Source organism: Paramisgurnus dabryanus, chromosome 9, assembly GCF_030506205.2.
Source record: "Paramisgurnus dabryanus chromosome 9, PD_genome_1.1, whole genome shotgun sequence".
NCBI classification, from domain to species: Eukaryota; Metazoa; Chordata; class Actinopteri; order Cypriniformes; family Cobitidae; genus Paramisgurnus; species Paramisgurnus dabryanus.
Window position 1 is genome coordinate 36,198,382 of NC_133345.1, and position 17,732 is coordinate 36,216,113.

At 38.6% G+C, this 17,732-nt stretch overlaps 1 protein-coding gene across 1 annotated transcript in view; it reads left to right on the forward strand.

The window, feature by feature from the left end:
• Positions 1-16,040, forward strand: part of elapor2a (endosome-lysosome associated apoptosis and autophagy regulator family member 2a) — a 29,445-nt gene extending 13,405 nt beyond the window's left edge. Inside the window, exons 10-22 of the mRNA XM_065283547.2 lie at positions 33-161; positions 398-488; positions 1,438-1,540; positions 1,768-1,905; positions 3,620-3,883; positions 4,218-4,391; positions 4,501-4,684; positions 5,707-5,803; positions 5,951-6,052; positions 9,198-9,324; positions 9,406-9,584; positions 9,811-9,982; positions 15,044-16,040. Coding sequence (XP_065139619.1) covers positions 33-161; positions 398-488; positions 1,438-1,540; positions 1,768-1,905; positions 3,620-3,883; positions 4,218-4,391; positions 4,501-4,684; positions 5,707-5,803; positions 5,951-6,052; positions 9,198-9,324; positions 9,406-9,584; positions 9,811-9,982; positions 15,044-15,112 — 1,829 coding nt within the window. The 3' untranslated portion in view covers positions 15,113-16,040. The remainder of the gene's footprint in view (positions 1-32; positions 162-397; positions 489-1,437; positions 1,541-1,767; positions 1,906-3,619; positions 3,884-4,217; positions 4,392-4,500; positions 4,685-5,706; positions 5,804-5,950; positions 6,053-9,197; positions 9,325-9,405; positions 9,585-9,810; positions 9,983-15,043) is intronic.
• Positions 16,041-17,732: the final 1,692 nt, after the last annotated feature.

The window sequence follows — 17,732 nt, forward strand, 5'->3', positions numbered from 1 at the left end:
TAAATAATATATGGATTGTGTGGCTCCCATAGCATGCCAGCCTTGCCCGTCTGGCACAGAACCTGTGCTTGGCTATGAATATAAGTGGTGGAACGTTCTGCCTGCCAACATGAAGACATCCTGCTTCAACGTGGCCAACAGCAATTGCGATGGCTTGAATGGTGAGAGATTACATGGTGTCAGTGTTATAGCATGCGCTTGTTATGTCTGTTTTGGTTGGTAGATGTCGCTGTTGTGCTTCTATTCAGTGATATGTGAGATTATTACTTTAGCATTGTAGAAATGATTAGCATTTTTGCATTCTCCAAATGTATTGTTTCCAAAGTATCACTGTGGTATTTTCTCTATTGCATGTATGCTTGTACATTACTGTGCTGTGTGTGTGTGTGTGTGTTAGGTTGGGAGGTAGCAGGTGATCACATTCATTCTGGAACAGGTCGTTCAGATAATGATTATCTCATCTTAACCCTCCGAGTACCTGGATTCAAGTGAGTCTAAGCACTTGGCCACCTTCATCTCATAAGCACACTGTTATGTATTCAAGTGCTGCCCACAGTACATTGTGTTCATTGACTGTGTGAAAAAAAACTGTGCTGTCGTACATGCTGCGTCTGCTTCAGTGCAGTTCACATTGAGAAAACATTGTGATTTTGTTGCATAGTATTAGACAGTGCATCATGCTATATACATACATTTGCTATAAACTTACAAATATACAACACAATAGACAATAGAAAATAATTTTCAATCCAAATGTTGTGTTATCTCCAACATTTTAAAGCTCCAAAAAGCACATATATCCCTCATTAATGCAATAATACTTTGTCTGTATATGGGAAGATACAGATCCGCAATGTAATTTCAATTAAAGTAATATTGATAACTTTGAATCTTATTAGTTGTTGCATGTCCTCCTGCAGGAGGCGCAACGATATTAAGCAGCAGCCGAAAATAATCCCCTGAGTAACTTTCAATAGCAGGGGACTATTTTCGGGCACTGTAATATCATTGCGTGTCCTGCAGCCATGTTACGGCAGCAAAGTCCTTGATTATTACGCCAGAATGAGAGTTTAGTTCCTAGCCATATCGGCCTAGAAAATCGCAACTTTTAATTTTCTGTCAGTCTTCGTATACGATGTAACTACAGAAGAGTCAAGTTTTAAATAGGAGAATATATCGAAACTCTTTGGTTATTTTTAAGTGCGATGCTAACGGTCTAATCAGATTCAATGGATTATGCTAAGCTATGCTAAAAGTGGTAGCGCCAGACCCGGAGATCAGCTGAATGGATTCCAAAACGGTAAGAATTGAATGTTTAACTCTAGGGGAGCTGGAAAATGAGCCTATTTTCAAAAAAAGTGGAGTGTCCCTTTAATTCTGTAGTGTATTGCTCTGTGCTGTAAGTCTGTAGTATAGCTATATGATTTGTTGTGTCAGGTTGCCGCTGTCAGTACAAAGGACGACTGGCAGCGAGTACGGCCGAATTACTTTCGAGTTTGAAACCACCTGCTCGGCCGACTGCGAGTTTTACTTCATGATGGTGAGTCAACTTGCATATATGTGAGCATGTTTATGTACCATATGCGTGTCACAATGTTATGCGTGTTGGTGGTTGCTATTTATTTTGAGTGTATGTACGTGTTGTTTTCCAACAGCTGCATGCTGTTTTTCTGCTTTGATTGACAGAAAGTGAGCAGTTATTTGTGTCTTAACGTGGGCAGATCTGCGTCTTAACGTGAAAGGTTGTTGGTTTTGTTGACGTTGCAGGATATGAACAGAAGGAGCACAAACGTAGTTGAATCATGGGAAGGGAGTCAAATGAAACAGAGCTACATGCATATCATGACTGAAAACTCAACAGTTGCCTACACCTGGGCTTTCCAACGCACGAGTCAAGCAAATGATGTGAGTACACGCACGCACACGCAGATGCACACGCATTTTTTTTTTTTTTTACAAAAAACTGAACTTTTTATGCCCTCTGCTGTTCATTTACACAATCGCATATTGAGGGGCCTGAAAATTGAATGGGTTTCAAAGCGCTAGTTTTTGAAAATTATTCAGTTATCGTTTTTGTGTACATTGCAATGTTATGCGCATGCATGTTACATATTAGGACATTGTGTTACATTCCCTACTACTTGTCTGCTATAAATACCCATACAATAACTAACCATGGTTTTATTATAGAAAAAGTGCAATGATTTACCTTTTGTAAAATCATTGTTTTACAACAAAAACATGGTTAAACTATGGTTACGTTAAAGTCCATTTTCTTAAAAGAAAAATCCAGATAATTTATCACCACCATGTCATCCAAAATGTTGATGTCTTTCTTTGTTCAGTCGAGAAGAAATTATGTTTTTTGAGGAAAACATTGCAGGATTTTTCTCATTTTAATGGACTTTAATAGAGCCCAACATTTAATACTTAACTCAACACTTAACCTTTTTTTCAACGGAGTTTCAGAGGACTCTAAACGATCCCAAAGAGGCTTAAGGGTCTTATCTAGCGAAATAATTGTCATTTTTGACAAGAAAAATAAAAAATATGCTCTTTTAAACCACAACTTTTCGTCTAGGTCCGGTCCAGCGTGACCTAACGTAAATGCGTAGTGATGTTGGGAGGTCACGTGTTACATATATAAAACGCAGATTTGCGGACCACTGTAAACAATAAACTGACACAAAGACATTAATTAGTATCAGTTGACATACAACAATGTAGGAACGGTCCTCTTTCAACACACTTGTAAACACTGGGGCGGAGTTTCACGTTCGTCCTCTGTGACCTCTTGACGTCATGACGGATTGCGTGGGGTCATGCTGACGCATCACAACTGGACCTAGACGAAAAGTTGTGCTTTAAAAGTGTATTTTTTTTTTCTTGTCAAAAATGACAATCGTTTCGCTAAATAAGACCCTTATGCCTCGTTTGGGATCGTTTAGAGTCCTTTGAAACTCTGTTGAAAAAAACTGTTAAGTGTTGAGTTAAGTATTAAATATTGGGCTCTATTAAAGTCCATTAAAATGAGAAAAATCCTGCAATGTTTTCCTCAAAAAACATAATTTCTTCTCGACTGAACAAAGAAAGACATCAACATTTTGGATGACATGGTGGTGAGTAAATTATCTGGATTTTTCTTTTAAGAAAATGGAATATTCCTTTAAAAAATCCATTTTTTTATACTAGCCATGGTTTAACTCTAGTATCCATTGGCTTTTTGTGTTTATATGTAGTAAAATCATGGTTAATTTGTAGTAGATTTGCTCCCAAAATCCCTCTAAAACCATTTTAATTAACCAATGGGAGACCAGATTTATGTCCAGTAAATTATTAAAAGTTTTAATAATCTATTATGTTATGCATCACACTAATGTAAAATTGATAACAATCTTGATGTGCTGCTATAGCAGGTGTTAAATATTTTTGCTGCAATGTCTTGTGTTTTTTTTGTTGTTGTTGCTTTTTTAAGTTTGCCAAGCATTCCTAAAAAAAAAAAACCTTTAAGTAACCGTATAGCTGTGGTAAGCATGACCCTATAAGGATGCATTTGATTTGTATTATTCATAAAATTTAGATGAAGTTTAGCATTTAATTCCCTTTCTTTGTCCGTCAGGTGCGTCAGTATGCAAATGATATGGTAAAGATTTACTCCATATCGGTCACTAATGCCATAGACGGGGTGGCGTCAGGGTGCCGGGCATGTGCCCTGCAGACTCGACGGACCGGCTCTTCGTGTGTGCCGTGCCCTGCTGGACATTACATTGATAAAGACACCAACCATTGCCAAGAGTGTCCTCCAAATACTGTCCTGTCTGGACATCACATCTATGGCAAAGACGCCTGCCAACCATGTGGGCCGGGCAGCAAAAGCAACAAGGTTACGTAATTGCAGTTTATGTGTTTGTATGATGAATGTTAGTGTATTGACTTGGCTTTACTACATGGTTTGAGTTCACCCTTGTTTACACCTACCATTAAAATCTGTATTGGGGGATGTGAGACACATGGCCAGTGGTTTAAGATAATTGCTAGTAATTACAAGATTGTATCATTTCCTTTCTTAATCACTAATGTATAGTCAGGTCATTTTTATTATTAGGTTATTAGCACCCTGAAGTTATGACCACACGTTGCAGTCGACCAATCAGAATCCAGTATTCCAGAGTCCCATTTAATAATGTCAGGTCTCTATTGATTTGTTTTTATTGCAGGAGCACAGTGTGTGTTTTAGCGACTGTATGTTCACACACATCCAACCGAATCGGACTCTTCAGTTTGATTTTAGTGCTCTGGCCACCGCTGGGTCCATTATGAGTGGACCGAGCTTTACTGCCAAAGGCACAAAGTATTACCACCTCTTCAATGTCAGCTTGTGTGGAGCAGAGGTATTACACGCACACACACAAACACAAAAACACACACACAAAAAAACACGCACACAGACACCTGAACACACCTGCTTTGAATGTTTCTTTATTTCTCTGTCTTTGTAAGGGTCACAAGGCAGCGACGTGCAGAGATAATGTTACAAATCTGCCCAATGACGAATCTGAAGGCGATCAGGTGGGCAGTTCAGTGGAGGCCTTTATCTGTCAATCAACAATTATACCTTCTGATGGGCGGGGCTTAAGAACAGCCCTTTCTTCCCAGTCTATTAGCCTGGCGGACACATTTCAGGGTAAGAGAAACATCATTTTAGATCTGATGGAAAGCTGGAGATTGTTTAACAGAATCTCTCAGTAAATAATTGCATTTTTATTGGCTAATAGAAATCAAATCCAGATGAGACTTTTAATGAAAGTAAAGTAAATGCACTCTTTGGGCCCTATTATAATGATCTTAGCGCATGTTCTTAAGTGCACAGCACACATCCCACATTTTATTTTGTGCCACCATACTTGCTCGTGTAACTACTAGGGAAAACATGGAAGTCTTTGGTGGCTTCTAAATTCATCCCTGTTTGGATCCTAAGAAATTAATGGGGCTAGGCTAAATGCTAACACATTCACAATGCGCTGTACAAAGATTAAGTGCACGCATTCATTAAAGATAGGTATGTATTAATTCATTTAAGTTGAGGTAAGAACATAGTAAAATATTGAAAAACTGTGGTGTGTTCCTTTAATAACAATAATATACTACTGCATGATACAGTATACAGTGTGCTTACTAATATAATACAGTGTACTAGAGTAAATACTATAGTATTTTTCATGCTTCAATACTATTTTGACATAGCTGTGTATTGCGCTTATGTTTGGCTCTTAAGGCAAGATGTTAAATGCTCCATTCATTTCTAAATTGCTTTGGATAAGTCTCTGCTAAGTAAGTGAATACATTTACATTTAAAGGGAATTTTCAGTAAAAGCAAATATGAAATTAATCACATTAGCTGCAAAAATATATCTGAACAGAGATTAAAGGCAGTATTTACATAAAAGCTTGGATATGTTTATACAATCCAGAAAATGATGTGGATGCGTTTCATTAAAAGATCATATCATCTTATTACTCAGACATAAGCTCTTGCCTTTGATCAAATATAATAGAAGTTGTTATTCATTTCTATTGCCTTTATAATCATTTTACATGTTTATCATCAATGTAAGTGCACGTTGTCACATAATAACTGGCAAACATAAGGTAGTGATCATTCGTAATAATAAATATGATATTCATCTCTTTGTGTTTGTGCCACAGGAGCCACAGTTGAAAAATCACTCAATGGTATAAGCGCCAGACCAGAACTTTTCCCATCCTCATCCAGGACAGTCTCAGATGTCCACTTCTTCTACCGGTACTGGCAGAAAGATTTTGTCATCAGCCCAAAGTGCCTCCCGTGTCCTCTTTCACAGACGGATGATGGGGCTTTAGTTTCACAGGTTTTACAATAACATGTGTTTGTCCTCAGTTATATCTTTATTGGCGTCTTTTATTTCTGAAGTTCCACGCAGGTTACGACCTCATGTCCGAGAGGCAGAAACGCAGTTGTTTCATTGCGCTGTAACCCAGGGAAAACAGCGAGAGGAGAGATATCTGTGCCGAGGTACACAAACGCACGCATAAACAAACACGCTGTCATTAATGCGGTCTAAATATAGCACAGGGCATCTCCTATGTCTCTTTAGATTACGTCAATGGATGGGCCATTGAAGTAGTTTTTGTTTTTTTCATACACTTCATTTAATTTTTCATTTGTGATTTGACCCACATAAAGATTTCCGAGCTATCCCCACAGCACAAATGCCTTTAAAAACATAGGCGTTTAATTAAAAACACAACCATTAAGTGATTATAAAAACACTAAGAGTCAATAGAAAGTCCCTACTGTGATGGTGCAACAACAAATGTATTTGTGTTTTTCTGTGCGTTCATCCTTCGTGATCTTCTTTATTACAGTAATATATTTTTGTCTAAACATAAAAGGACTGCAGAGTTTTTATAGGGAACCTTCCTGGGAGCTATTGTACATCATTCTGTATGTATTTTCAAATCTTTCATATAAAAATGCATTAAATGCAAAGCCAAACTGTAACATTATGTAAATAATAAATGAGCAAATAAGTGACCCTGCACCACAAAACGAGTCATATGGGTCTTTTTTAAGAGTAAATATCATCTGAAAGTTGAATAAATAAGCTTTCCATTGATGTATGGTTTGTTTGTATAGGACAATATTTGAGAACTATTTGAAAATCGTGAAAGGGTGAAAATAAAGTCTTTAAATTTGTCCAAATGAAGTCCACAGCAACTGCATCCACTCACAAAAATATAGTTTTGATATATTTACTGTAAGAAAATAAAAAAATATCTTAATGGCCCGTGATTTTACAAGATATCCTATTGATTTTTGGCATAAAAGAAAAATCTATAATTTTGACCCATACAATGTATTGTTGGCTATTGCTACAATTATACCTGTGCGACTTATGACTGGTTTTGTGGTCCAGGGTCACATATTGCAAAGCTTGGCATACCTGGAAAGTCACAAAAATTAAAAAAATAACAAAACACAATATCCTAATTTTCAGCCGTCGTCACTTTAATGCTGGTTTTGTTTTATTTCAAATCATTTTGAGTAATCTTCCACCACCCTTAGAGTTTCTCCTGCAGCTTAGTTTGTAGATGATTGTGTTATGAAGCTTTTCCATTGCATAGTACACACAGTTTGGGTCGGGTCAGCTTACTTTTGGGGGCTTTTCCACTGGGTGCAGTACGTAGTACCCGATGCTTTTTTTAGTACCACCTCGGTTGGGGTTTCAAGCGACCCGAGCTGTATTTAATATTTACATTCGTGACGCGCATATATGCTTAAATGAAACTTAAATGAGGCTCTCGGGTGTTTGTACAGAAACTGTCATGTGAGACAGAGGTAGTGATAAACGCGTTGTGCAAACATCTATTTGTGGTGGTCATTTTTAATTTTGTGGCGGACTGAGAAATAAATATTGGAATGTACGAAGGCACTCTTCTATGATGCAGTAGACAGCGCAAATATAACAACACACATATAATCCCTCCAACTCTAAAGTGTTACTTAACTCGATGGAAAAGCTAATCAAGCCAAAGTGAGGTGAGCTGACCCAACCTGACCCGACCTAAACCGTCGGGTGCTATGCAATGAAAATCGCCATTAGCAATACAAAGGTCATGGGTTCAGTACAGAAACACGCATACTGACAAAAATGTATATATTGAATGCACTGCCAAAGTGCATAAATGTAATGTAATGCACAGTTGAGAAACACAGGTGTAACTGATTATGTGTAGTACACTCTCAGAAGAAAAGGTACTGAAGCTGTCACTGAGACAGTGCCATATAAAAGGTCCTAATATATACCATTTATGTACACTCACCTAAAGGATTATTAGGAACACCATACTAATACTGTGTTTGACCCCCTTTTGCCTTCAGAACTGCCTTAATTCTACGTGGCATTGATTCAACAAGGTGCTGAAAGCATTCTTTAAAAATGTTGGCCTAAAGTGATAGGATAGCATCTTGCAGTTGATGGAGATTTGTGGGATGCAAATCCAGGGCACGAAGCTCCCATTCCACCACATCTCAAAGATGCTCTATTGGGTTGAGATCTGGTGACTGTGGGGGCCATTTTAGTACAGTGAACTCATTGTCATGTTCAAGAAACCAATTTGAAGTGATTCGAGCTTTGTGACATGGTGCATAATCCTGCTGGAAGTAGCCATCAGAGGATGAGTACATGGTGGTCATAAAGGGATGGACATGGTCAGAAACAATGCTCAGGTAGGCCGTGGCCTTTAAACAATGCCCAATTGGCACTAAGGGGCCAAAGTGTACCAAGAAAACATCCCCCACACTATTACACCGCCACCACCAGCCTGCACAGTGGTAACAAGGCATGATGGATCCATTTTCTCATTCTGTTTACGCCAAATTCTGACTCTACCATCTGAATGTCTCAAAAGAAATCAGACCAGGCAACATTTTTCCAGTCTTCAACTGTCCAATTTTGGTGAGCTCCTGCAAATTGTAGCCTCTTTTTCCTATTTGTAGTGGAGATGAGTGGTACCCGGTGGGGTCTTCTGCTGTTGTAGCCCATCCGCCTCAAGGTTGTGCGTGTTGTGGCTTCACAAATGCTTTGCTGCATACCTCGGTTGTAACGATTGGTTATTTCAGTCAAAGTTGCTCTTCTATCAGCTTGAATCAGTCGGCCCATTCTCCTCTGACCTCTAGCATCAACAAGGCATTTTCGCCCACAGGACTGCCGCATACTGGATGTTTTTTCCTTTTCAAACCATTCGTTGTAAACCCAAGGAATGGTTGTGGGGGAAAATCCCAGTAACTGAGCAGATTGTGAAATACTTAGACCGGCTGTGTTGCACCAACAACCATGCCACGCTCAAAATTACTTAAATCACCTTTCTTTCCCATTTTGACATTCAGTTTGGAGTTCAGGAGATTGTCTTGACCAGGACCACACCCCTAAATGCATTGAAGCAACTGCCATGTGATTGGTTGATTAGATAATTGCATTAATGATAAACTCAACAGGTGTTTCTTATAATCCTTTAGGTGAGTGTATATGTTTGGTACCATTGTGCACCTTTGAGTACAAAGGTTTACTTTTTAAAAGGGCACTGCTGCCCCAGTGACAGCTTGTTTACCTTTTCTTTTTTTGGAGAATGTACTACATGTCTTTTTTCTTTTTCAGTAAATGTCCTGCAGGTACGTGTGACGGCTGCACATTCTACTTTCTATGGGAAAGCTCCGGTGCATGTCCACGCTGCACTGATGCGGATTATCACACCATTGAAGGAGCATGCAAGGGAGGAGTGCAGGTACTTCATTAGTTTTATTGACGTTCTCCTGATGTTTAAAAAACACACAGTGTGTGTAATGACGTGTGCTGTGATCCAAAGGACACAGTGTATGTGTGGACTGAACCTCGTCTGTGTACTGGAGGACTGGCTCTACCCCTGAAGAAAATATCTCCGTGCGAATCAATAGACTTTTGGATAAAGGTGGGAGCTGGACTTGGAGCGTTATGTGCCATTTTGCTCATCTCCTTGACCTGCTACTTTTGGAAGAAGAACAAAAAGTATGACAGCTGTCCATCACAGATGTACTGATTACACCCAATGTAAAGTTTGTGCCACTGCTACTCTTATAGTATTGGTGATTACCAAAATCATTTTTTATGTTTCTGTAATGGTTGATCCAGCAGTATGTGTAAGCCCCTGCCTTGACGGGTCATGCCTGATCCGTGTATATATAAGTATGATCTTATTTATGCTAATAAGCTTCATGTTTCTGGGCTCTGATAGGCTGGAGTTTAAATATTCAAAGCTTGTGATGTCAGCTAATAAGGAGTGCGAGTTACCAGCGGCAGACAGCTGTGCCATTATGGAAGGAGAGGGGGAGGAGAATGAAGATGATGAAGTGGTTTTTGCCAAAAAGTTAACTCTTATGGACAAGCTAAAGGCTATTGCCACCAAGGTGAGTCAAAGCACAGCAAACAGTTTTCGTTAACTTATTACACGGCTCGTTGGAGTGCTTGATTCTGATTGGCCGGTTGCGACATTTGCATGTTTGATATTCCCTCAAAACTAATAACACAGAGTAACCCGGATGCTGCAAATCATTTTGACGGGTACAGTTTAATATTACACAAAAATGTTATACAAACGTCTTTTAATAAAATCTACGACATTATATTTACAAATGATTAAACCAAATAGTGTGTGATATTTGATTGTCTTGTATTAAACCGAAAGTAAACTGGTTTTCAGTGGAAGGTCTGCATTTGTTAAAAATGAGCAAATGAAATGTATTTTATTTTATTTGCTTTGCGTCAGGTCCTGATCACACTGTCGGGGCTTATTTCTGCGATAACAACCGGCTGCCTATATCTCTTACTTAAATAACCCATTGCTGCATTGCACAGACGTGTGCTTATTACTGGAAAAACTGCTGAAATACTTTCTTAAATGTAGGCAAGTTAGTAGCATCAAAACTTAGTTTCTCAAACTTTTTGCAGCCAGGGACCTCTAAAGAGGAGAAAAGTTTCCAAGGACCCTCTTAAAATTCTAAAAGTTACTAAGCGTATTCTTGCCTTAAGCATATTTTTACATTTGTTTCATAGTGATAAACAAAAACACATTCTCTCCTGAATTGTTAATTCAACTTATGTGTTTTTTAGAGGGTCGTTTTGTTTAAATTACATTTGGACTCAACAGTTAAACTTTTTTAATTATCTTAAAGCTTTCATAAAATTAAAAGTAGCAAGTCTGACATGGTTCTTAGATGGTCCCCATATGTATACTGTATATCCCTTTCTTAAAGGGATAGTTCGGCCAAAAATGATATTAAACCCATGATTTACTCACCCCCAAGCTGTCCGAGTTGCATATGTCCATCGTTTTTCAGACAAACACATTTTCGGATATTTTATAAAATGTTTTAGATCTTTCAGTTGATTAAATGTAATGTTATGGGGTCCACGACCTTCAAGTCCAAAAAAAGTGCGTCCATCCTTCACAAATTAAATCCAAACGGCTCCAGGATGATAAACAAAGGTCTTCTGAGGGTAATCCGTGCGGTGTTGTTGTAGAAATATCCATATATAAAACTTTATTAACGTAAATAAATACCTTCCGGTAGCGCCGCCATCTTTGACTCCTCTGTATTCAGGAGAGCGTATTAGCGTAGTGTACGCACTTTTCTTAGTGACGTATGACAAATTCGGAGGGTGGGGCACAGAGCAGCAGCAGAGTAGCCTCCGTAGGCTGCGTAAGCTCTCATCCTGAATGCGGACGCGACTAAGATGGCGGCGCTACCGGAAGGTAGTTATTTACGTAAATAAAGTTTTAAATATGGATATTTCTACAACAGCACCGCGCGGATTACCCTCAGAAGACCTTTGTTTATCATCCTGGAGCCGTTTGGATTTATTTTGTGAAGGATGGACGCACTTTTTTTGGACTTGAAGGTCGTGGACTATGGGTGGACCCCGTAACATTACATTTAATCAACTGAAAGATCTAAAACATATTATAAAATATCCGAAAATGTGTTTGTCTGAAAAACGATGGACATATGCAACTCACTACCAGCGTCATCGCTATAATGTAAAAGATTAGCTTTACCTTCATGCTAGCTTGCGCTGTCTCGAGTAAACCTTTTGTCATCTGTCCTTTGCTGGTTCCCAAACTCCCTTTTAGCGATGAAAAACATCCACAGGTTGTGAATCAGGAACATCATAACAGTTTTTTCCAGACTTGCAGTTTGTGGCAACACATTCGCGATGCGCACGTCCGCATTATGCTTAAATGCAACTTAAATGAGGCTCAGCGGAGCGTGTCGACTGACGCCACAGGTGTTTGTACAGAAACTGTCATGTCAGACAGAGGTAGTTATTTGCAAACATCTATTTGTGGTGGTCAATTTTATTTTTGTGTCGGACTGAGAAATAAATTAATGTATGGGAACGTACAACGACGGTTTCACTTGTATGATGTCAAAGCAGAAGATGGCGCAAATATAACGGCACGCCTATAATCCCTCCCACTCCGAAGTGTTTCTAAAAACTCGATGGAAAAGCTAACCAAGCCAAAGTAAGGTAAGCTGAACCGACCGATTTTGGCATGTTGTGGGGGGCATTGTTTTTGAAAACATCATCCCGTTTAAACTATATAAATGTGAATGTCATGCGCTTGCGTATAAAATGGCCTGACATGGTGTAGCATTTCCAATGTCTAGTCTGGCATGCATGAGAGCATTTTTAGTTGTTTTCGTGGATCCTGTATGCGTAACCTTTCAAAAACACGTAAAAAAATCGTTTGGGTACATTGTTGACTTGTACATGACCAGTTTCTGTTTTGTTACTCCGTTGGTCATTCTTTCCACTGCCTGCAATTTCTAAATATTGTTTCATATTAGTGAAATGACCTTGATTCAATCTCATGCTGTACTTTAAAAAATGTTTGCTCTCTCTTTCACCCGTGCTTCGAGCTACCGCAGTCATGGGTTTGCTGACGGTCCAGGGGTGTGTGTGTATAAACCTTGATGTTAAACTCAATCAAAAGAGAATTCTGTAAACATCTGCAAAATTAAAGACAGTTGATTTGTACAGACCGGTGCGACGTGTCACGATGCGTTCAAAGCCAATTAGAAGAGTTTAAAAGTAGTTTTCTTCGAGCACGACTCTTTTCCACTGTCACTTAAAATCTCAAACGTTCACTCCAAAGAGAGCCACACGACCTCCCGTGGGAACGCGTTCAGATCTCATGCAGTATGCTGGTGTCAGATGTGTGTTATCGGGGAAGTCTGTGACGCAGTGCAGTCTCCAAAGCCGTATCTGAGAAAGATACACATGATGTGAGACTTTACAAAAAAGAATGCTAGGCTGGGTAAAATACGGTTAAACCAGCTGCTGTGTAAGAACTTACCAGTGCTGGGGTGGTTTCGTCAAATATGGAAATTTTTTAAGTTAAAGGAATAGTCCATTTTCTTAAAAAATCCTGATGATTTACTCACCACCATGTCATTCAAAATGTTGATTTCTTTCTTTGTTCAGTCGAGAAGAAATTATGTTTTTTTGAGGAAAACATTCCAGGATTTTTCTCATTTTAATGGACTTTAATGGACCCCAACACTTAACAGTTTTAATGCAGTTTAAAATTGCAGGTTCAAAGGACTCTAAACAATCCCAAATGAGGCATAAGGGTCTTATCTAGCAAAACGATTGTCATTTTTGGCAATAAAAATAAAAATATGCACTTTTAAACCACAACTTCTTGTCTTCCTCCTTTCGTAATACGTCATCATGTCAAGAGGTCACGGATGACGTATGCGAAACTGTTAAAACTGTTAAGTGTTGGGGTCCATCATAGTTCATTAAAATGAGAAAAATCCTGGAATGTTTTCCTCAATAAACATGATTTCTTCTTGACTGAACAAAGAAAGATGTAAACATTTTGGATTACATGGTGGTGAGTAAATTATCTGGATTTTTCTTTAAGAAAATTGACTAATCCTTTAATTGAAACCAATGATTGGGTTGTCCATATTTGAGTAATTTTTTTATTGAATCTTAAAGGAATATTCCATTTTCTTAAAAGAAAAATCCAGATAATTTACTTATCACCATGTCATCCAAAACGTTGATGTCTGTCTTTGTTCAGTCGAGAAGAAATTATGTTTTTTGAGGAAAACATTGCAGGATTTTTCTCATTTTAATGGACTTTAATAGAGCCCAACATTTAATACTTAACTCAACACTTAACAGTTTTTTTCAACGGAGTTTCAAAGGACTCTAAACGATCCCAAACGAGGCATAAGGGTCTTATCTAGCGAAACGATTGTCATTTTTGACAAGAAAAATAAAAAATATCCACTTTTAAACCACAACTTCTCGTCTAGATCAGGTCGTGATGCGTGATGTGATACGCAATCCGTCATGACGTCAAGAGGTCACAGAAGACGAACGCGAAACTCCGCCCCAGTGTTAACAACTGTGTTGAAAGAGGACCGTTCCTACGTTGTTGTATGTGGAATGATACTAATTAATGTCTTTGTGTCAGTTTATTGTTTAAAATGGTCCGCAAATGTGCGTTTTATATATGTAACACGTGACCTCCCTACGTCACTACGCATTTACGTTAGGTTGCGCTGGACCGGACCTAGACGAAAAGTTGTGGTTTAAAAGAGCATATTTTTCATTTTTCTTGTAAAAAATGACAATCGTTTTGCTAGATAAGACCCTTATGCCTTGTTTGGGATCGTTTATAGTCCGTTGAACCTCCGTTGAAAAAAACTGTTAAGTGTTGAGTTAAGTATTAAATGTTGGGCTCTATTAAAGTCCATTAAAATGAGAAAAATCCTGCAATGTTTTCTTCAAAAAACATAATTTCTTCTCGACTGAACAAAGAAAGCCATCAACATTTTGAATGACATGGTGGTGAGTAAATTATCTGGATTTTTCTTTTAAGAAAATGGAATATTCCTTTAATATATCTTTAATAAGATATCATCATCATCATCATCATCATCATCATCATCATCATCATCATCATAGTACTGCTGCCTACTTTTCACAATAGCAGATGCTTTTATCCAAAGCGACTTCGCATATAGCCTAAATTTTTTTCTATGTGTGTTCCTTAGGAATCGAACCAATGACCTTTGCATTGCTAACCCACTGAGCTACAAGAACATCTTTTGAAACAGGTTTTGCATTTCAATGAAAACCAGGTAGGACTAGGTACGCTTATGTGTGAATAGCACAGACAATTCATCATCACGGCCGTACCGAGGCTATTGCAGGTCATTTGTCTTTCTGTTTAACAACAACTCTCTGTATGAGTTGGATGCGGGTTGCCTTGGTAACGCGCGGTGTCCGCGGACAGTCCTTGGCCTTCGCGGGGCAGGCTTTTCAAAGCGAGCTGACCTTGCCGAGGAGGGCGATTCTGCGCTCTGTTTGTGTACATTTGTCGCGCCGGCGTTCAGTGATTTGTTCCCATTTCAGCTGCGTTTTCAAATCCGTGTTCCTGTTTCTAGGGCAACAAGAAGAGCGGAGAAGCCGTCCAACTGCAATACTCCCATACAGAGAAGTCTGTGTGGGGATAAAGAAGGAAAATGGACAATATCACACGCAGCGGCCTTAAGAACAGAAGAGCCCGGGAAGTCATGGTGTTAACTCAGCCCTCAGGACCTGGACATACACATTTCTTGAATATCTCTCCGTACGTCACTGCGTGCGATTCACTTCACAGTTGGTTTATTTTGTCATCTCTCATGTTTTCCTGTTGCAAATGCGTGAAAATTCCCTCCCTTTCCAGTTTTCTCTGTAAGCTTTTCGGAGCGACAGCCACAACTTTACACGATTCCCTCCTGTCAGAGCGAATAAAGCCGAGGGTCGCGGGAAGCACAAATACTCCCAGACGTTAAGCTATACTGACAGACGCTTCCAATCGCGCAAGAAAGCCACGTGTAAAGTATGTTTTGTTCAAGCACAGCCAAAATAAACATGTTGTATTTGTTTGGATTAAGTAGCCTGTGTCATTGAAGGACAGGGACATTTTAAATGGGGTATGACATTTGAAATGAATGAAATCTGTGAATGAAGAGATTAAAGAGACGCAGAAGGCGTTCCAGAACAGCTATTTTTATGACACTGGACAAACCTCTTGTGTCATTGTGGTTGGGGGACGATACAAAAGCAAATACACAGGAGATTAGAGAGAAACCATATTCATTCAAAACAGCAGCTGCACTTGAAAGTCATGAAACATTTGCTGGTTTTACTACCTAATTAAGAAGCTTAATGAACTGTAAGGGTTTATTCAGGAAATTTTAAGACCTATGACATGAGACCCTGTAAAAGAAGAGCTTTATTGATGCTTGTTTGAGGTTAAACCCACCATTACTTTGCTTATTTTATTAAAATGATGCATATCAGTACTTCTTCTTTGTGTATGCGTGTGTGTCCTCATGTTGTATATTCTGTGTTAGTTTTGATATAATATGATTGTAATAAATGATTGTTTGCACTCTCCTATGTTTGAGAACTTCTTGTGAAAAAGATACAATATGTTCTTTGGAGGTCTGCGAGTATTATTTCGGTAAATCATGCATTTCTAATCACGTTCTGAATGCCGTACTGACGGCTTAGTTTTTAGTTAGTTTCTCACATTTCTTAACCCCCAATCTTACTGAGATCCATCAATGAGAGAAGTCGCTGTTACCATGGAAACAGGAATCACGGAAATAGATCCAAGCAGCATCAGCCCACTCCCATAAAGCTTTGCGAACATCGTAATCGAATCAAATCTTGTCGCCCTCTCAATCAAGTCTACAGCCCCACATTTTCGAGGTTTTATATGGATTTAAATATTATGTCACATTTTGTTTTCAAACAGATTTAAAACAACTATTCCTACTTGTAAAGGCAAAATGTGGTAACACTTTACTTGAAGGGGTGTTCATAAGACATGACATGACACCTTCATAATCATGACATGACACGTGTCATGAACATGAAGGAGATTTTATGTCTATTATGACAATTGTCATTAAGTGTCATTTGTTCAAATATGTCATTTTTAATGCAAAGATGACATTGTTTGAATTAGCTTTGTTATGACAAACTTGATATAAACCAATACATCATAACTTGTCATAAATCTGTCTTAAACATGACATAGCAGAATAAGTATCAAAATTAAGAAACTACCTAGCTTTATGGGCTAACATTACATTAAACGTCATTTAAATGTCATTTAAGTGTTAATATTATGTCAAATAATTTTAAATGCCTTAACAAAATGCAACAGAGAGGTCAAAATATTATACTTAATTTACTAAAAAACTGACAACTAACAGAACTTGTTGTTTCTCAAACAGAGGGTTCTGAAATTTTCTGACATTAATTTAATGTAATTACCAGTTTTTCCAGCAATATGGACCCAACGCTGCATGGCTTAACCCAGGGGTTCCCAAACTTTTTTTCCTGCGCACCCCCTTCTATGTCCCAACCGGGTTGGCGCACCCCCAATCCCCATTTAAAAAAAAATCCAAAAAAGCTTTATTTTCTCACCATAAATACTCATGTTTAATCATGCGCAAATAACCAAGGGCCGGTTGCACTAGCCGGACGTTAAGAAGTTGGGTGTAATAGTCCTACGTCGGGCTTAGCTACGTCCAACATTGTGAAAAATATTTACGCCTATTGCACCATCTGAAACTACGCTCAGTGTAGACGATGCGCGCCCCCGTGTATGCGTTTAACCACTGTGATATTTAGACGCCATTCGAGTTTACTATGGTAAAAAACTTACACTTTCTGCCGTCAGCTAATAGATGACCTATGAGAAGTTTCCTCATGTTTACCAGTGCGTCACGTGCAGACCCATCAAACACATTAACGAAAGCCTTTACTGTTTGCACAAAAGGTGTATAATAGTTTGCAGATTCATTATAACAGCTCAAGTTTCAAACAAAATTAAATGAAAGCTTTTAATAAGTTCTCTACAGTAAGTATTTATGTATTTTATTATATAATTCATTGGCGGTCTCTTTACCATGCATGAAAACACATTGCTCGCGTATCCTGTGCCCATGTCTCGTCACATTTCATTATTTCTATTTTTGCCATAAAAAAGTCTCTCTCTCTTGGTCCCTCTCCTCCTTCGTGACTAACAACTTTATCATAAGACGTCCCACATGACAGTTTCCCTGATTTCAGCCA